General features: G+C 42.0%; 1 protein-coding gene across 2 annotated transcripts in view; it reads left to right on the top strand.

Moving 5' to 3' along the window:
- The first annotated feature begins 2,162 nt into the window (after window positions 1-2,162).
- The window catches only part of PCSK1 (proprotein convertase subtilisin/kexin type 1), a 40,734-nt gene continuing 21,622 nt past the window's right edge, over window positions 2,163-21,274 (top strand). The window contains exons 1-7 of one of the 2 annotated variants that reach the window (XM_077347666.1): window positions 2,163-2,862; window positions 5,926-6,030; window positions 8,450-8,560; window positions 10,736-10,882; window positions 11,291-11,367; window positions 14,602-14,690; window positions 17,277-17,449. In XM_077347666.1, coding sequence (XP_077203781.1) covers window positions 2,683-2,862; window positions 5,926-6,030; window positions 8,450-8,560; window positions 10,736-10,882; window positions 11,291-11,367; window positions 14,602-14,690; window positions 17,277-17,449 — 882 coding nt within the window. In that variant the 5' untranslated portion in view covers window positions 2,163-2,682. The remainder of the gene's footprint in view (window positions 2,863-5,925; window positions 6,031-8,449; window positions 8,561-10,735; window positions 10,883-11,290; window positions 11,368-14,601; window positions 14,691-17,276; window positions 17,450-21,274) is intronic. The other variant, XM_077347665.1, reaches the window with a different exon arrangement.

The following is a 21,274-nucleotide window of genomic DNA, read 5'->3' as shown; positions in this document are numbered from 1 at the left end:
TACTGCCTTGCTTCTGCTTATTCTTTAACAAGATTAATTAGCATTAAATAACAACCCCCCCCCCCCGACATATATTCTAATGAGCATAAATGCAGATTGGCAACCTGGTATACCCAAAGATATGCACTCAAAGGAAAAAAACTCTACCTTTTAACCCTCTAGCCTCCTTAACAGCAAGTACACTTGCAAGAAATATGGAAATAGTATTAAGAGGTTCTATGTGCCATTAACTCTTTTCCAGTTTGGTGTAGTGGTTAAGAGTGTGGACTTCTAATCTGGTGGGTTTGATTCTGTGCTCCCCCACATGCAGCCAGCTGGGTGACCTTGGGTTGGTCACTGTCCTGATAGTGCTATTCTCACAGAGCAGTCCTATCAGGGCTCTCTCAGCCTCACCCACCTGACAGGGTGTCTGTTGTGGGGAGGGGAAAGGGAAGGCGACTGTAAGCCGCTTTGAGCCTCCTTCGGGTAGAGAAAAGCGGCATATAAGAACTAACTCTTCTTCAGTAATCTCAGGACTCTCTCAGCCTCACCCACCTGACAGGGTGTCTGTTGTGGGGAGAGGAAAGGAAAGGCGGCTGTAAGCTGCTTTTCCAGACTCCTTCGGGTAGAGAAAAGCTGCATATGAGAACCAACTCTTCTTCTTTTTCTTCTTCTATAATGGGTGGCAGTATTTCAAAACATATGAATTACTTCTTTTGATATATTTTTTAAAAAAAATCCTTGCCTTAGAGATGTGTATCTCCATGATGGCATACCAAGTTGCTTTCCCAAGAGCATCTTGGTCAAGACAGGAGGATTAACCTATCAGTTACCAAAGCTCACTCCACTGCATCAAGCAATAGGGCCATAGATGGCATATAAAGTTTGGAAGTGCTTGGAAGGGAAGGAGGGATTCAGAGGAGAACAAATGCTGATGGAAAGTAAAACCACTGTATATGAGTGTCAAGGAAAACACTTGGCAGTTTTATGTGATATTTATTGGGATGGATTTCAGTTAGTCAGAATAGCAGCTGGGGAATGAAGACAAAAATGTTAGAAGTTGTGAGGCTGAATTTAAAGGGAATAGTTGAGTATAACACTGCTTTCTTATTTAACACTGCTTTAATCTGTTTTAAGTAACATACTGCAATGCTTCTATTGTTTTTAATGTATTCATGTATTTAATATTTTTATTGTATTGACATCCTACATATGGTTATTGTTATAAGCTCCCCTGAGATGACTGGGTCAATAGGGGTGGCCTATAAATACAAATACACAAATGACTCTGGCTAGGGCAACAGTATACTGGGGAAACATTGATCCTCAACCTAAACCCAGCAGGAACTGCTCCTGACCTTTTCTTCTTCTTCTCAAATTGGTGCAGACTTTTCCATCTCTACACATGTGGGCATCTTTGGACTGGCACAACACCTTTGGGAGAAATCTCTGCAAAGCCCATCTGGCATATAGGAAACACTTAGAGGCCCTAAGTGTACGTAGACCTTGGAGTCCCACTATTCATTTGCAAGCCTTGGCCACTTAAAAGACCACAAGAGTGCTAGCTAACATGGAGTTTGCCTTGAGAAACAGGTAAGGGACAGCTGAGAATATGGTTGTCCGACCTAAACAATAACATGCCTAAAACCAGATCTGACTCTTAGGAGTCCGGGGGGTTGGGGGTGGGGGCTTCTGAAGCTGGGACTGGGCTCAGGAAAGAAATGTTGACTTTGCATTAAAGACTCCTGGAATATAAAACCCTTTCTCTTCATCTCCCCCCTCCCAGCTTTCTCTCTGCCTCCTGGGATGGCCCCAGGAACAGGCTTGGCCAATAAATGCCAGCCGCTCCACTGCCAGCTGGAGCCAGTATAGGATTGCACCCTCCGGGTCGTTCACCCCGGGGTGCACCCTTCCGTTTCATTTGGTCAGGAGGGCCGCGACCCGGAGAGGAGACGGCTCCTGGGGGAAGCCAGTTCCTTCCTCTCGGATGAACCCGTTTCCAAGCCGCCCGTCCGCTCCTTCTGCGGGATCGTCTTTATCGACGATTTTGGCCGCCGGAGCCCAAAGGGCTTCGGGAGGAGGGGGACGGGAGACCCCGGAGAAGGCAAGCCACGGTCAGATGTCCTCCTTGCTCTGAGCCTCGGCCGGCCGTCGTTTGCGCGGCCTCTCTCTCTCTCTCTCTCTCTCTCTCTCTCTCTCTCCCTGGGCGGCCTGGGCAGGCTTCTTCCTTCCACCACGGACAGCTCCTTGCGGGCGCGGGGGAATTCCCGCCCGGCCTCGGCTCCCGGCTTCGCAATGTGACTCTTGCGGCCGAGCCTCCTGCTCCTCCTCTCCCTTGGGAACGACCGTCTAGCTCACAGTCCGGGAGATCTGACGTCAGGAATCGCTTTCGTCGCCTTGACGTGTAGACACCCGTTTCCATGCTGGCCGTGGCGGTTTGGGGTTTGGTTCAAGGCTGAGCCAGCGCTGGAGGGACGCTCTGCGAGCGCGGCGAAGGCACTTTCTTGAGAACTGCCCGTTTTGTGCTGGGCTGGGCTGGGCTGGGCTGCTGCTGCTGCTGCTTTTTTAATTCCCTTCGCTCACGTAGCAAGAAGAGGCGTCTTCTTCAGCGCGTTTCTTTTTAACCCCTGACTCCCCCGACGTTGCTTTTTAGCAGCCAGATTAATTGCTTCCCTTTCGTCCTCTTTTTGTTCTCCGGGTGTCATGGAAGAGAGACGGTGGGCAGAGCACTGCGTCGCTGTGGCGCTGCTCTGTGCCTGGAGTGCAGCTATTCTGGCCAAGGCAGAGAGGCAGTTTGTCAATGAATGGGCGGCAGAGATCCCGGGCGGTCCACAGGCGGCGAAGGCCATTGCGGATGAACTGGAGTATGATCTACTGGGGCAGGTAAGGCGCTCCCCCCCCACGGACCCTCGCCCCCCCCCCGTCCTGCCCCAACCAGCCAAGTTCATTTCTCCCGCTTTCCCAAGTCCAACTGGGTGGGAACCAGTGGCTTGATAGTTCCCGGTGCAATTAATGATTAGATGTCATTGTCAATTGGCCCCAGTTGGCGGCAGCTGTGTAGACAGCCCTGTAAGTTAGACATACCTACAGAAACAGGTTCCCTTCCTGAAGAGTCCGTTTTAGGGGGTCATGATTCATCCTTGTGCTTTACAAGTATATAGTGGGTGTCCCAAGTTCACAGGGGCAAGTTGTGAACCAACATAGTCTTCTGCGAAATTCCAGAGAGTTTCCACATCCTTTCCTCCTTGGTCTTCCTTTCAAAGGCTTGCTGTTTGTTTCCACCGTGGGGCCATGGCAGTATGAGAAGGAAGGACTAGCTTGGTGGCAATAGCTAGAGAGCTACACTCTCTGATGGGTTCTGCTGTCGTTTGCTTTCTCAGAGGCAACCCCAAGTGCAGTGGAGTGGAAGGAGCAGATGCTGGGAATTACAGGGTGGGCAACAGAGAGATGCTTACTAAGAAACCCTGCCGGGAATTCCACTTTGGTTGGCCTTAACCCCTGCAGTTCTTGGAGTAGCACTGCTGAACAGCCTGGTCTTTGTCTTGGCATCTCTCTGACTGGCCACGGCTTGGATTGGGGGATATGGAATATCAGTCATGAGGAGAAGGCTGCTATCAGCTGTCTGTGGCCAGAGTGCCTTTTTCTCATCTGTGTACTAACCAGAGACGTCTGGGATTAGGCAGGAAGAATTCCCAGCTAGCTTCCAGGAAGGCATGGACTTCAGACTCTATTTAGAGCCAATTATTAATTTGCCCCTTAGTCAAATCCTTCTGGTTGAAAGGAAGTTCCTACCCAGATCCTCTAATATTAGGGAAGCATTTTGCCTCCATAGATTTGGGAAGGTGCCATGTGAAAGGCAACATGACTCATCCATACGAACCTAGATCTGGAGACAGAAATCACACCTCTCCAAGAACTTCATCCTGTTCCTTAGCAGAGAGTTTCTCCCCATTTGCTACACCCTCTTTTTTTGGTTTGGCATGTCGTGACGTCCGTGTTGTCAGGGATGAGTAACTTCGTTTATGTAATAGCATCACTGCTGCTTCTGTTATCTTGTAGAGATCCTGCTAACTGTCTCCTATATGTCAGCTGTTGACTTCCACTTTGTTGAAACCAAGCTCTCCTGGTATGATTTCTAAAGCAACATCTAGATATGTTCATATTCAAAGACAGGTGCTGATGCTGAGAATAGAAAAGGTGGAGATCAAAGTCTAACTCCTCTTTTATTACCCTCATTAGCCGCTGCTGGGCAAGCTCTGTTGTCAGTGCTGAAAGCAAATGTAACATCCCCCCCCCCCCAATTATGACTAATGGATAGGTACAATGAACTGATGTGCTAGCAAATAAGTGCATAGGATCTGACTCACTCCTGCGCCCTGTGTCACTAGGGTGGCAACATGACCTGCCCTTGGAATGTTATAACAACGTAGCAATGTATAATGGCAATATTGCACTGGCAACAGCTAAGGCAATCAGATGTGGATGTATCAGATTATGTAGGGCAGAAATGAATACAGACTAGCAAGACTAATGCAGGCAACAAGTAACTGACTGCCATCCTGTAGGGTTTATTTTCCACCCACGGCCCTATAGCCTGATACAATGTAGTGTGCTTTAGCAGTGGATTGGATAGTTTAGTCCTCCTGACTTGCCTGAGTTGCTCTATGTGTGGGAAAGTCATTTGGCAAACCATCATAGATGTACACATATCTAAGATGAGTTTTCTATCTATCTATCTATCTATCTATCTATCTATCTATCTATCTATCTATCTATCTATCTATCTATCTATCTATCTACCTATCTACCTATCTACCTATCTACCTATCTACCTATCTACCTATCTACCTATCTACCTATCTACCTATCTATCTACCTACCTACCTACCTACCTACCTACCTACCTACCTACCTACCTACCTACCTACCTACCTACCTACCTACCTACCTACCTACACCACCACCCATGACATAGGACTTAATTGGATCACTCATCATCATAGCCCAACATGAGGGCTTGTTTTCAAAGCCAGAAGTCCTGGACATTGTGTTGTACTACGACTACGACTACGACTACTAATTGGGTTGTTTGTACCCTGCTTTTCACTACCTGAAGGAGTCTCAAAGCGGCTTACATTCACCTTCCCTTTCCTCTCCCCACAACAGACACCCTGTGAGGTAGGTGGGGCTGAAAAAGTTCTGAGAGAATTGTGATTGGCCCAAGGTCATCCAGCTGGCAGCATCTGGAAAAGTGGAGAATCAACTTAGTTCTCTAAATTAGAGGCCACCCCTCTTAACCACTCCTTCAAGCTTGTTCTCAAGGAGATGCCTTTGAGGAAAGGCAGAATACTTCCCCATCACCACCATCACATCTATGGAATTAGAAGGGAAGTCTTCCAGGTCAGAGGGTGTAGTCACAAGGCAGATATGTATGCTGGTACCGAAGCACTAACAATACCAGGGCATTTGAAAAGCAGTAATTGTTGTGTCCAAATGGACATCCCGTTGTTGACCTGCATATATGCCAAAGAAGCCAAAGAAAGTCTGGACACTTAAAGGTAACATTTTAATGAACTGAATAAACACTGTAGAAGTTTTATGCAAATTATACAGTCGATCTTAGGGATCTTACAAAGAATGAGACTTTATGAAAATACTAAAGAACAAAATCTCCATCTTTCTCTCTCTTTCTCTCTTCTTGTACAATGTAGCATCATCTTCTCATCTTCAGTGTATTGTGCATGAAAAACATACATCTCCATGCAAATCTTTTTAATCAGTATCATCAAAGATCTGAAAATATTGTCAGAATTTGATTTCCTTAAGTCTTGGAATTGTGCTTTTAGGCAAAACCCGTTTTCTTTCCATGTGCAGCATTTCTGATTGCCAGTTGTTGTTTAGTGTTCATACTGGAAAATCCTCCAGAAGTATTCTTATGTCTTACAGATTGGATCACTTGAAAACCATTACTTATTTAGACACAAAAGCCATGCAAGAAGGTCCCGAAGAAGTGCTACTCACATCACTAAAAGACTTGCAGATGATCACCGTGTAAGTGCTGAATTTACTCTTTCCCATAGCCAGTCTTCTAATATTCATTTCTAGAGTTGGAATATTTCTTGTCTGTCTTTAAAGCAAATAACCCACTTCATATAAAATATGAAGTGATGCAGCCATATGGGATTGTGGTGTGATATCAGTTATGGCATGCTTCTATGGGCACTTAGTTAATGTTTTGGTTTGTGGTAATCCCTGTGGTAATCCAAAATGTTCCTTATCTTTTCCGCCTTCAAATTTTCATTTTGGAGTTTTCTATCAGTCTACTTATAAAGCTTAACTCTAACCCTCCTGTTTCTGGAATAAGAAGTCTATTGATGTTCCCATGGCTCCTGTATATGAATAATCACAAAAGTTCAGCCATATTTATTTAAGAAAAAATGAGCACTTTCAAATGTAACAGGGGACATTTCAAAGATCATTTCCCACTTGCATTTGTATACTATTGGTGATTCAAATTAGTTCTTGAAAGAATGAATTGTAATTTCAAAATTAGGAAATCCAGAAATCCAGAGTACTTCTGTAGCACTATCCAATTGTACGAGGCACATTAGATCAAGGACAATTTACTTCAACTGGATTAAATTACAATTTTAAGTGCACAAATGGAAACATCTTATTTTTTGGAGTACAAAATCAAATGGGAATCAGGTTTAAGCAGTGCCATCCTAAGAAGAGTTACACTCTCTTCTTAGGATGGCACTATTAGATACCCAGAGCATGAAAATGAGATTCACTGCTTTAAAAGTGTCATGATAACAATAAAGGGATTCATGACTACAGTGTTAGTGCTATAACTAAAGTGTCACTGAATAGGAAGATCTATAATTTGCTAAAAGGTTTTGATAAGTGACAACAACATACTGCAGGAATTTGGCTTGCTGAACTTGTAAACAAGACAACAGAACAAATTTCTGCCACACAATAAAAAGTAAGACATGTTCTGATAATGGATACTCATGCATCCTTGAATCTCAATAGGAATAAGTCACAAAATCATGTGGACATTGCATTATCCATGGCCTAGCTATTTCTGCACAGTCTCTCTCCATGATAGAGATATAATATATATAACTCTCATCATATGGAGAGCTTTCACTCCAGCGTCCAGTGTTTCTAGGGGCATGATCACTGGCGTGGGAATCCTCTGCATCATTTGGAGTTTCTATGTGATAAATTGAAGCAGCACATACTAGCTTAAAGACTATTAACAAAGTAAATCTCTGATGAAAATGAGTAAGTTTATCAGAATGTGGTGGATTTGAATTTAATTTGAGCAAGTACTTGTTCCCAGAATTTGTTTTCAAGTATTTTAGTCCAGTCCTGAAATGAATGAGATGAGACATTGATAAGAACCCGAAATCTCTCTGAGACTTCCCCCCCCCCTCACTTTCCACAGGCTGGAAGGGAAAGGGCTCCTTAGCATGGCTCTTATCTTCTTGGCAGCCTTCCTCTTCCACAATCTGCTCCTTTGCTTATTGATTATTGGTCATAGCTGCTGGTTCAGAGGCATTCTCTTACAGGGAGGTTTGAGCAGTAGCATGCATCTTTTAAAAATAAGCTCTGAATGTTAAGCCACACTGAGAGGGGGAAACTAGTAATATGAACAAACCTCTCCCCTAATAAATTGGATGTTTCAGTTGGATACATAAATAGACATGCTAAATTAATCTCTGTGTGATCTCACTGTCATTAGGGCAATTTTCTATTATTAGTTATTACCTAATAGTAACAGTTTTCTTGTGGTGCCATTTGGAGGAACATATGGACTGTGAACAACAACTGCTACTGGAATGACAAGAGTGTGAGCGTCATTCCTATAATTGTTTTCTGGTTCACATAGCAAAGAGTGTTTTTATGTATACGAGTGAATTCCACTACTCAGAATGGGGAACAGAATAGAGAAAATCCTGAATACAAGTGCAATGTTTTGTGTGTACCCATAAAAACGCATGACAGGGTCCACAATGGCAGACAAGGACAATTCACTTTTGCCCAGCCAAAATTGCCTGCCTGAAACATTGTCAAACTGGCAATGCTGCTATGGGTTTCTTAGAGGAAGTGTCAAATACAAATGCAGTGCTGTGTACTCAGGGCTGGTTTATCCATGTCATGCATGTAGCACATGCTACGGACCCCACACTACCAGGGGTAGTGCATGCTTCCCTTCCACACATGGATTAGTGCCATAGCCTCTCTCCTCCCCCGTTTCCCCTCTTTGAGGACACTCGGAGTGATACCCCTTCCCACTGTGGGGGGCACCTCTGCCCCCAGTATGGCTGCTCCTGCCACAATTCGACTCTGCTAGGGCCCCACAAATCCTTAAACTGGCTCTGGTGCTACGTGCCCCTCAAATCCTTAAACCATCCTGTGTGTACTGGACAGGTCTTTATATGTGGTCAATGTATTTCAGGTATCTTGGGTGGAACAGCAGTACGAAAAGAAACGAAGTAAACGTTCAGTATTGAAAGATTCAGCGGAAAATCTTTTTAATGACCCAATGTGGAATAAACAATGGTATCTGGTAAGAGTTTTAATTTATACAATGAGGATCCAAATTACACATCTTAAGAAATGCTGCCGTGTCTATGTTCTTTCAAAGGCTGTAGAAATATGAAGGGCACTAGGCTTTTTGTTTGTTTATTAAAATATTTATACTCTGTACTCTCAATAAAATATTCCCAAGGTGATTTATAGCATCTGTTCAAAACAATACATGCCAACCTATAAATTGGGTTGAATCCAAGGTGCTCTTCCACCAGAATAGCAGCACTTAGGTCAATAGAACAGCACTTCCCTTGATGGTGTAGGGGGTGACTACCAATTTCTTTCTCTTACTGTAGATGCCTATTTCACCCATCAGCCCCCAGCCCCAGCAAGCACTTTGCGAGGGCACTTTGGACCCCCCCCCCCGCTCCATTTGACTTAATTGGCTGCAATGTCAGGGAGGCAGGAATGGGGAAGCCATCTTCCACAGTCTTCACCCCATTTGCTGGACCCAATCTAGTATGTAGTGGTTAGACTCTGGGAGCTTACTGGGTGACCTTGGGCCATTGTCACACTTCCAACCTAACCTACTTCACAGGGTTGTTGTGATGATAAAATGGAGCACAGAATGATGTAAGCTGCACTTGGGGGCCCCCTTGAGGATTGAGTTGGAATATAAATGAAATAAATAAATAATACATGGAGCAACACATCAGTAAAATGGCAAATAAATGTGAAGATGAAACAACAATGAAAACAGGCAAAGCTCTTTGTTCTAAAGTGTTCAAGTAATAAACAAAGCTGTGGGGAAAACGATAATAAAAAGCTACTGTGCAAATAGAATGAATTGGTTTTATTACTTAGTTAGGATAGGGTATGGGTTCTTAAAGTAGCTGTACATCCTGGCCAGGGCCCATCCATCTTGCCTTCTCATACCACTGAAGGAATTAAAAGGGACCCAAGTCAGATTAATCTCAGAAACAAAAGCACTTGGTGCACAGTATACGTCTCCAGGCAGAGCAACCTCTTTTCTTTAGACATCTGCTGCTAGGCTATAAAATGAAGGTTGTAATATGTGAGTGCTTTTGTAAAGCATTTCTAGATTTGAGATGGGAAGGGTTCTACAACTCTTAGGGTTCTTTTCTTCTGTCAAACTAACAACACCTGCCTTTTCCACTCTCAGTTGCAGAATAAGAAAATGTTCACTTGGCATCAAAGCCCATATAACAATGCTCTGAACTACTAGTATCAGTAAAAAGACCTAGGATTTAATTATATACATTCTCCCTTGAAAGTAAGCCTCAGCACTTAAACAAGAATAGGATCATGGCTTGGATCCAAAGAGCCCCTTACTCAAGAAAAAGAGACTTTCTGTTCAGAAAGAGGAAGGGTCTTAAGTTTCCCCTTTTCTTTTCCCCTCTCCCCCACTGTTGCCCTCACCAACTTGTATTCCACATCATTGAACCTGCTGTCCTTTAGATTCAAGCTGCTGGATGGTTTGGGAGTATTAATAGAGATAACATCCCAGATCCTAAGTTAAGGCAGTCTGTGTTTCAGTAATTGGCTCTGAAAGAACAATAATGAAAGCTAAAACTATGATTCAGTGTTAGTCTTTTACAACCAACTCACTGATTTATTCCTACAGCTACTCAGTGGGTCCCACTAGGCACAATTTCAAAAAATAGGATAGTATTCAGGAACAGAAGGAAGGCAAATTCTTGCAAACTGACATTTGGTCATCCCCAATACTTTAAGTGTTCTGATCTTAAGATAAATTCCATGCCATACTCATCTTAACATTTTCAGAAATAATTAGATCTTGTGAGAAGACCGACACCTCATATGTTGCATATAAATATCCCCAAATAAACTAGTATGTCTGTCTGTTGTATGATATAGGATCATGGCTTGCATTGCTGTGCAGTAACAGTAGTAGAAATGGCCCATCCTTAGCTTTTATTTGATGGCACAATAGCACCATAAGAAAATGCCAATCAATATAGCCAAAGCAATGAACTGACAGGATCCACGTAAAGTTTGGCTCAGCCACTTAGATTGCAAATTGGTGGCACAGTAACATTTGAGTTTCTAGCTAGGCAGATGATAAGGAAAGCGCCAATACTTCATTTGTTGAGTATGTGAAATAATTTGATTTTCTTGATCACCGTGGTATGAATATGGACATTTCTCATTGTATTTTATTTTTTCCTAGCAAGACACAAGAATCTCTCCATCTTTGCCTAAACTGGATCTTCATGTCCTTCCTGTGTGGCAAAAGGGACTCACAGGCAAAGGGGTTGTCATAACTGTCCTCGATGATGGTTTGGAGTGGAATCACACAGACATTTATAACAATTACGTAAGTTTAATTTCTAAGGAACAATCAAGTTGTTCTCATTGGATCAATAGTTAGATCTGGGATGGGGGTCCCTGCACAGCCAAGAAGCTTGTTGTCATCTTTCAAGTCAGCATATGTCAGTGTAATTTGCCTTGTTCAGCTGCTGTGTGTTTACAAATGAGATAATTCCATGAAGGCTGCCCGGAAGTCTTTGCAGGAATTTAGATATCACCATTCAGTAAGACATTATCATATTCTCCACATCTTAAAAAAATGATACCCCTGATCTAAAAACAAATCTCCAAAAAAATAATAACAAATATGTTGGTAGCACCAATGGCAACTTATTTAACCCATTGTCAGAGCAATTTGGGTTACAGGCTTCAGGACAGTCATTTAATCCACTCTTTTATTTTCTTTTAAATTTAGGATCCTGAGGCAAGTTATGATTTCAATGACAATGATCATGATCCATTTCCCAGATATGATCCAACAAATGAAAACAAGTGAGTAACTACTTACTATCAATCTCATCAATCATTTCTGTTCAATCTCTCAGGAAAGTTTGTTTTAAAGATTATATTTAGGAATATAAACTGGGTCTAACAAGCTACAGCAACAGCAGAATAATTAACGTAGCTTGTAGGTTTTTCAGCTACAAAATGTGGTTCTTATGGACCTTGCCATCCTTTACTCATATATTATTGTTCAGTTCATTCACATATCCTGTGTAACATGTCAAGCTAAGGTCTGAGAGGATTTTCATTGCAACTGGTCTTATGTGGAGCAGCTCATGTGATGACGTGATGGACTCAAATACAAATATCACTCACAGAGCCACACAAGGCCACATTTAGAGGCTTTGCAGTTAAGTAGCAATAGGCAACTTCAGCTAGGACTCTCATTTTGACTGGATAAATGTGTGTCCAGGTCCCGCCAAAGAGACAAAATTTCTACATAGCATAAGAGGACTGTGCTTTGGGATTGTTTGTTGTGACACCAAAGAGAAAAGAGATAACCTTAGGTTGAGACCTGAATGGTGCTAAGGATCTGGTACAAGATGTGTTGTTCCAATTTAAGTTCAGAATGGATCTAAAAAGAGATTTGCCCAGAAAGTCCAAAACAACTACATTCGGTTTTGGAAGACAAAACTTTTCAACGGTAGAATTCCAGCTTCGTGTAGTGGTTAAGAGTGGTGGCTTCTAATCTGGTGAGCTCCAGCCCTCCACATGCAGCCAGCTGGATGACCTTGGGCTAGTCACAGTCCTGATAGAGCTGTTCCCACAGAACTGTCCTGTCAAAGCTCTCTCAGCCCCATCTACCTCACTGGGAGTCCATTGTTAGGAGAGGAAGGGAAGGCGATTGCAAGCTGCTCTAAGACTCCTTCGGGTAGTGAAAAGTAGGGTATAAAAACCTACTATTCCTCTGCTGTTGCTGCTGCTTCTGAAAAAGAATGGAAAGTAGAGAGAATGAGTAAATAATGAAACCAGGTTGGTCTGGCAGGACCTGTTGAAGACAAATCTGTGCTGACTTGTCCAGATCAGCAAATTGTCCTTCAGATGTTTGCAGGTTGTCCACTTTAAACTCTGCTCTATTATCTTCCCTACAACTGAGGTCAATCTCACTGGCCTGTAGTTTCCTGAGTCATCTCTCCTCCATTTTTGAAGACTGGGATAACATTCAACCTCCTTCAGTCCTCTTGTAGATTCCTGAGGCTCTCATAAGTTTGGCATGGCTTGACTCTCTTGTCTGAGTCGTATGAAACTATTAATCTCTAAGCAGGCCTGGCATGTGACCTGTTCTCTGCTTGTGGTACTTTTTGGTCTAGTTTGCTGTGTTGATCTGTATGAGTTGACAGGTATATTGTCCTAAGTTAGGCAGAAGTCATTGTCTGCTGGCCTTTCAGTTATTTCCAACTCTATGATCTTTGGTTTGCACAATAAACATCACACCATGCTCATAGCTACACTATAAAATATATAAATATTTCCATTATGTCTGAAGAAGTGTGCTTGCATACAAAAGTGTATACCTTGATAAAAAAAATTTATTGGTCTGAAAGACACCACTGGACTCAAACTTTGTCCTGCAGCTTCAGAACAACGTGGCTACCTACCTGAAAGTATAAACACTGTAACCCTTATGCCCTGTATGGCTTCAGGCAGCACAGCCCCCCGCCCTAGACACAAAGTTGCCAGGAACTCCTGCTGAAAGGAGAAGCTTATCTCATCAATGGCTAGCAGGAAAAATGCCCACACCCCCATCCAGAAATCCAGGACTAACTTTCTAATAGGCTATTGCTGTTATGGCAAATGACTTTTACATATTTTATGTCACATTTGAATATCCTCTTCTGGGAAACAATACAGCACGATACCCAGTGCAGGCTTCACCACTGTTAGACTCAGTGGCCTCCAATGCAGATGTTGCTGCCTAGAACATGTGGTCAATTATCGATTGCCTCAAGGCAGTCTTCCTGACTAAACTCCCTGTGAGTCTGTGCAGTGCTCCATTCTCCTGCTGAGGTTCATCTCTCCCTACGGATCTGTCATTTACTACTAGGAAACATTCCCAAGATGCACTATCCACCAGCCATGCCCCTTGTCTGTCCTCTAACAAACTCATAGCAGTTTCATACCATTGCAATTGTCATGTGCATAGTAATCCTAGAGAATTCTAAATTGATATTTGGGAGAATTTTCTTTTAGAGAGTCTTTGCACATACAGAAAGCCATAGTTCCCATAGAAGATTATTGTGATCATTCAGATAATTTAAGGCGGTCATGTAGATATAACATGGGTGGTTCATTCTGTGGGTCCAAAATGCCAACAATATCTTGAACCTCCTTCTTCTTGAAAGGGTGATACCTTATACGTTCTGCAACGTGGCCAGTCAAGTCCAGCCTATCCAGTCATGTTGAAAATGATGATAGTTATCTTGTAGAATGTGCCTTTTGTGTTAGCTTGAGAAGGCCAGTGAAAAGAGAAGAGGATTAGCCCATTTCAAATGTGTATTCTGGAACAAGTAGCAGTTTGGAGCCAATTAGAATGTCGCCGTTGGTAATGACATAATAAGGAGCTTATGCTATGGTTCACCAGCACCTATCAGGCAAAATGATGTTTAATGCAGAATGTGAATGCTGTTATAACTGAAATAATATCATCAGAGTGGATGTTTCAAAGGATAAATGTTTCCAGGCTTTTTTTTTGCGGGGGGGGGGACCACTCTGTTTAGCTGCAGTGGTTATTGGCAACAAGAGACCATTATCCTCAGATTCAAATGGCCTTATCTTTAAAATCTACCATCTCTGTATACACATCTATTCTGTATTAATAAGTAAATGGAATTCAGACTAACAACGTTCATTGCTTCTACTGCATACTAAGGTAGTTTTTTCATAATGAATCTACCATTTGTGAACTGAAGGGCAAGGATCAAAGCAAATATGGCAGAAAATACTTTCCCCTGCAAAGAGCTTGCACAATAACAAGGACAAAGTTGTTTATTTAAACTCTGTCACCTGTTTACATGGCCATTTAAAATTGCATGCTTTGCTCTGAAGGTGTGTTTTCATCATTCTCTTGAGAAATCTGAGTTTAATGACAACACCAGTTTGCCCTATGTAAGCATTACAAGCTGATCCCTATACGGTCCACCCAAATCTAATACGTTTGAAATGAATATCATTAAACAGTGACATTTGTAGATGATCTGTATGGGGCTGGTGATTTTGTTGCAGACATGGAACACGGTGTGCAGGAGAGATTGCCATGCAAGCCAACAACTTAAAATGTGGAGTTGGAGTTGCATACAATTCCAGAGTTGGGGGTAAGAAAAACAAGTAATATTTTTATTTTAATAACAATGCTTAGCACATATCTAGCACTTTCAGCATTCAAAGTGCTTCATGTGAATGATCTTTTTAAAATCCCTACATCAGCCCAGTAAAACAGGTCAGTATGATAGTCCCCATATTGCAGATATGTTGCTTTCTTAAACCCACCTAACAAGTTCTTGACAGAGATCAGAGGCAAGATCTGAAGCATGCATTGGATCGTAGCTTAGCCCCTCAAGCAGTATGCTGTTAGTGTTCTTCCAGATGTCATCTGTGGCTAATAAGAAAGCTGTGCCTGAAATGCTTTCAGCTGTACTAAGCAAGAAACTGAGCAATATGAATAGGAGTAGGGTTGCCAAATCTTCGTTTGGAAATACTTGGGGATTTGAGGGTGGAGCCTGGCAGAGTGCAGTTAGGACAAGGGAGGGATCTCGGTAAGTCCACCTTCCAAAGTAGCCATTTTCTCTCAGAGAAGTGAAACAATTGCTTTAAATAACCAGAGAAGTGGTTTATGCAGCCAGGAGATCAGTTGTAATTCTGGAAGATCTCCAGCCCATATCTGGAGGCTGGCAACCCTAGAGAGGGGAGGGTTTTTCAACATATTTTCTGTCTCTGTGGTGCAATGTGGCCAAAGGGCTTATCATAACCGCATGCTGAAGCAGTTTATGCCCTTTCCCACACCTCTTATTCCATTCTCAGGCATTTCAGTGGAGAACTTGTAAGACCGCTAGTTGTATACCTCTGCTTGTTCATGCAATTTAGTTGAAGAAATGTGAAATTATTTTGCTACATTACAAAAAGAATCATGACCTATCCTCTACTGTCATCTTTTATGTATTTTAGAATCATTGTTTTATTTATACTGTTAGCTACCTTGAGTTCCACAAGGCAGAAAGGTGGCCAATAAGTGCTTTAACTTACCAACCAACCAATCAACCAAACCAACAACCACATTCAGGGTTTCTAACCCTTGTACAAGGCAGCCCCTGGGCTGTTGTGAACCAAGATTGCCTCCTCAGAAACTTCAGCAGTTATTGTCAGCTATGTTTTAGTATCAAGAGAAAATACCTTAGTCCACAGGATTCTTGTCCAAGCATTTATTTTAGGGCAAAGGGAGAGGGAACACTATAGACCCTGCTCAGCCTCTCACAGGTTTTCACTGTAGAGTGATGTTTAGCCACAGTATCTCCGGCCCATTCTCAGACGCCTGTGCAGAGATGTGCGAAAATGTCATCCTGTGTTGAAAAATGTAGAGTCAGGCACTGAAGCAGTGCCTCAAATACTTCACCAGAAGGGTTGCCCACCTCCAGGATGGGGCAGGGAGATCTCCCATTAAGACAAGTGATCTTTAGCCAATAGAGATCAGTTTCCCTGGGAAAAAGGACTGCTTGGGAGGGTGAGATCTATGGCATTGTATTCTGCAGAGGTCCCTCTCCTCCCCAAACCCCATCCTCCCTAGGGTCCACCCCCCAAACCTCCAGGTGCTTTGTAACAACTCTATTCAACAGGCCTCCACAGCTTCAGATTCTATTTACTGAACCCAATTCTGGGCTTCTTTCTAGAGCTGGTTGAATTGTCTAAATAAATTATGTTTACACTATGGAATAGATGCAGACTTTCACCCCCCCTTCCTTCATCACAGGACAAGCATATCTCCTTTTTATTCCTTCTTTTTTCTGATTAATAATTTAGTTTTCTAATATTCTGATTTTGGATTTGCATTAATCTGTTTTTAATTTTAAAAATAAGAAACACTTGACTGTGCATATAAGAAATATAGAATAATATCCAATCTGGCAATACGGGAAAAAAATAGATTTTCTAAATGGCTAAGCACAACTTTGAGACAGGGATATAACATGCAATGGATGGTTGTTTATATTTTGAATATAGGAGCAGCAGACTTGCAGCTTTGTCAAGAAAACAACCTTGCCTATAAAATGAAAGCAGTTTTCTTTCTACCTAGTCCTCCTAGCAATGTCAGCCACGTTTCCAAATGATCTTGGTGCCATCGCTTCAACTGCTTATATTTCGCTTGTTGTTAATGTTGTACACAGCACTCTTTTCATGCACAAAAAGCTACCACTAAAAAAAATATCTTGATTAACAGGCATGTTGTTTAGCAGAGGCAGAGGCATATTGCTTTAAAAAAATAATGAAAACAGAACTAGCACAGCGGAGCAGATGACGGCGCCGGCTGCTGCCTTATTCGAATTCGGTGTTAGCAGCCTCTCTTTCTCAGCTGGTTGGGAAGCGATCTGTCATGTACTTTCCAATCTGACTTTGACAGCCTGCTTCACATCTTCATTCCCTGCTGAGGGAAGTGGCTGCCCATCTCCAGCTAGAGAGACAGCAAGCAACCTGATTCTCAAGACAAGAGAAAGATGTTAGTGGAGATACTAGAATATTCCATCCCTGCAGCTGAGAAAGCCTTATATTTCCTAGCTCTGTAGAACAAAGGATACAGCTCCATTTCTATGTACATGCTCACATGGGATGTCTTATTATGAAAACAAAGAGCTGCCCCCCCCCCAAATACTGACTGGTTTCTGCTGCTCTCTCTCCCCTCTCCTATAAAGGCATCCGGATGCTGGATGGAATAGTCACCGATGCCATTGAAGCCAGTTCTATTGGGTTCAGTCCAGATCATGTGGATATCTATAGTGCCAGCTGGGGACCCAATGATGATGGGAAGACTGTGGAGGGGCCTGGCCGCCTGGCACAGAAGGCCTTTGAATATGGGATCAGAAAGGTGAGGGCGCAAGTGGAGATGCTGGCCGCATTGAAAAAAGAGCTCACACATGCCAGCAAACTCAAGGTTCTCTGGGAGTTCTGGGGCAACGTATGTCGGCTTGCTTGTGCACTCTGTCATTTCAGTGGCCCTGTTTTAAACAGAGGGAATTGCTTGAGTCATGTTCAGATCTAAGGTCCAACAGCATTTAAGAAGCCACTGGCCACATCATCTTTCTAAAAGCTTCCTCTCTGTCCATGTTTCAGTCTATCTCACTCTTCCTCCTTTTTTCAGTGTTCTTCTCTAAGTTTCTGTCTGTTTGGCTTTGAATACTAATGAGAGTCTTGGCAAAGAGCTCCCATAAAATATTAATGCCACATCTCCTGCCTCATGAATATGGCATTTGTCTTTCTTCACGAGCCAAGGTTTGGTACATTATATTCTAATCCCGCACATAACATAATCCAGTTATAATTAAGATAGTGGGGAAAGCATGCTGAGGAATAAATCCTTCATGTTAGCCTGTTAGATCTAGCTAGAGATTACAGAGCTTTAATGGTAGCCATTTATGCACAGAGTTATAAAAATGCATGTAACTCACACTTACCTTGGCCCCAATTTAGTAGTACAGTGCATGTTTTCCAAGCAGAAGGTCCCCAGATTCAGTTCTCAGAACTTCCAGTTAAAGACTCTCAGGGCTAGAAATATGTCCAGAGAGCTGCTGCCAGTCTACTTAGAGAGTCCTGTCTTAGATGGATCAGTGGTTTCATATGTTCAATCTGCAATTTTTAACACTGGACAATTTTTTCTTATGGAAGTTAGCAGAATTTTTCTTGGTAAGATAGAATTTTAAGTGATGTGGCAGATTGGTGTGGGAGTCTTATTTTCAGTTGCAGCATTTATTTATTTTTATTTATTTAGATTTATATACCGCCCTCCCCGAAGGCTCAGCATGATGTTACCCTAGAGTTTCCAGCAATTCCTAGAGAGGCCTGACATTAGTTCTGAGTTCTTCTCAAAAATGATGTCATGCCATCACCAGCAGAGTAATTTTATATAAATCCTGCAAAACCCAATTTAAATCAGTCCTGTATTATAAACACAGATAGCTGCCGACAAGAAGAAATGACAATTTCCCCACTGGCATAACTATCACTTTTAAACGAATATTAGTACAATGTTTAATACTTTATTTCTCCTGACCTATGTATTAAATCCTTAGGTTCAGTAGGACAGACACTCAGCTCTGACAACCGACAGCTTTACTGGAATCAGAAATACTGACCAACAATCACCAGAACTGCGGGAACTGATATACACATTCCCAACTCCCACCAAGATGCATGATTGGCCCTTAACGGAGGCCCATGTTTAGTCCTTAAGTCCATTTACTGAGAGGTTGTGCACAGGGAACTAGCAAACCAGTCTCTGAGCTCCTGCTCTCCGAATGTCCACAGACACAACACTATGAACTATCACTTTGGAAATGTAGCCCGGTAGATTAGCAGGGAACTACACTGTTCTTTATAACATGTGCATATCATTAAAGCTTTTTTAAAAAGTGTGTACCTAAGTAGACATTGTCTGCTAGAAAGCTGCCAGCAGGCTAGGGTTCCCCTACTATTTTGCATGCTTCTCCTTCAGTGTCCCATGGCTGCTGGCATCCTTCTACCTGCTTTTAACCTAACTCCCACTAAGCCCTAACTGATTGATACTAGGGGTGGCGGCTGTTTATTATAAGAGAGTTATGGATCTTGAAACAACAGGAATTTGCCAATTACTATCTTCCCCTTGAAAAGAACATGGCAAACACAGAATCCCTCTGCACTTACCTTGAATTATACACTAGTTGTACGTCAGCAATGCTGTGAATGTAGTACATGGAAATGAAATTAATTCCTGGAATTTAAGTAGTGTTTTATGTGTCAGAAGACCTTAGTGTTCCTCTGGAGAAATAGCTTCTATTGATTACACGGCTGTTTATCTGCATATATTTCTGCATTGACTAATATATTGACGTAAAGTAGGGTGAACAAGGCTAAACAGCAGAATAATAATAATCCCACAGTGCTAAGGCAATTGGGCTATATGCTGCTTATAAAGGCAATGATGGATAAGGCTGAAATATTTTTTTTTTGAAAGAAATGTCCCCTGCACAGCATGGTGCTTATCTTTTTTAAATGATCCCTCATGGGAGGAAATAGTGGTACATGAAACATGCACGGAAGTTTTCCCTATCAGTTCATAATCCAGCAAGGGTGTACTTGTGCATTTGTTGCTTGGGACCCAAATACCTTTCCCCAAAGAGTCCTTCCTGTGTTTCATGAAGCTCTCAGAACTCAGATTGCCATGGTTGCTGGGAAATATTTTTCATGCAATAGTTTGCGGGACCACTGCAATTCAGAATACTCTTTTCCCCTTTTTCTCTCCAGCATTCCATGGCTGACCTTTTCCCCTGAACTCCACGATCAGGGTTTCCCAACATTTATTTTATTTATTTATATATATATATATATATATATATATATATATATATATATATATATATATATATATATATATATATATATATATATATATATATATATATATATATCAGAAATTCTGAAACAAAGAAAATAACACCATAAAGATCCTGGTACCTCATGCATAGGATTAAAAGCCAAACCAGCAAATACACAGGCCACTCTGACGGCCTGGTGGGTAAGAAAATGATTGCAACCTCCTGATAGATCATACGGTTATTAGAAATTGACTCTAGTTCTAAATCTTGGTTTGACTGCTTTTTTATATATAACCATATATATAAATAACCATATATATATGGTGATAGATCAAGATCAAGCCATGTTCATTTGTCGCAATAGAAAAGAGCATGAGTCTAATGCCACATATCTGAAGAAGTGAGGTGACTCACAAAAGCTCATACCTTGCCACAAATTTTGTTCACCATATATACATATATACACCATATATACATATATGTGTGTGCGTGTGTGTGTGTGCCCAAGGTCACCCATCAAGCTTCCACAGCCTGAAGTGGGATTCAAACCTGGATTTCCCATTTCCTAGTTCAACTGCTTGAGCTCTACACCACACTGACTTTTGTGATGGAATAGCATGTTGGAATTTGAATGTTATTTTTATTGGCATGAATCTATCTATCTGTCTGTCTGTCTGTCTATTTACACACACACTATATATACACAAGGTTAAATACAAGAAATGTTTCACTGTCTGCTTCTCTTTTCTGGCCACTGAACATGAAGACCAAACTTGGTTCTGCTGCTTCAGACCAATAAGACTACCCACCTGAAACTCTTTTCTGGCTATCATTATTATTCATTTTATTTCATTATTAATGAAAATAAATTTATCATGCAGAAGAGGGGCCCTGACCTGGATAATCCCAGAGTAGTCTGATTTAAGAAGCTAAGTAGGGCTGATGGGGAGGCAGGCAATGGCCAACTGCCCCTGAAAACCCTACAGGCTCACCATAAATCAGATGTAACTTAATGTTGAAAAAAGTAAAGGGCGGAGTGTTAAAAAAATAATCAACCCTGAGTGCCAACTAAGATAGCTATGCCACTGAGTGCCAAGATAGCTATGCCACTGAGTGCCAACTAAGATAGCTATGCCACTTGTTTTGCATTAGCATTCTCCACTCCCTATCAAAATTTAAGAGGTACTTATAGGCTCAAAATATTTGGGGGCCCTGTCCTAGACATAAATGAATTTTCCGCAACTTCCTGGTACCTCAGCAAATGAACTGTCACACTTGAAGCAATTGCATATAGGAGGGTAACTGATTATTCACCAATAAAAGGGGAATGTTCAGACATCCTT

This window comes from Paroedura picta, chromosome 7 (genome assembly GCF_049243985.1).
Source record: "Paroedura picta isolate Pp20150507F chromosome 7, Ppicta_v3.0, whole genome shotgun sequence".
Classification (NCBI taxonomy): Eukaryota; Metazoa; Chordata; class Lepidosauria; order Squamata; family Gekkonidae; genus Paroedura; species Paroedura picta.
The sequence above is the reverse complement of the archived record's forward strand: the minus strand, read 5'-3'. Positions and strand labels throughout refer to the sequence as shown.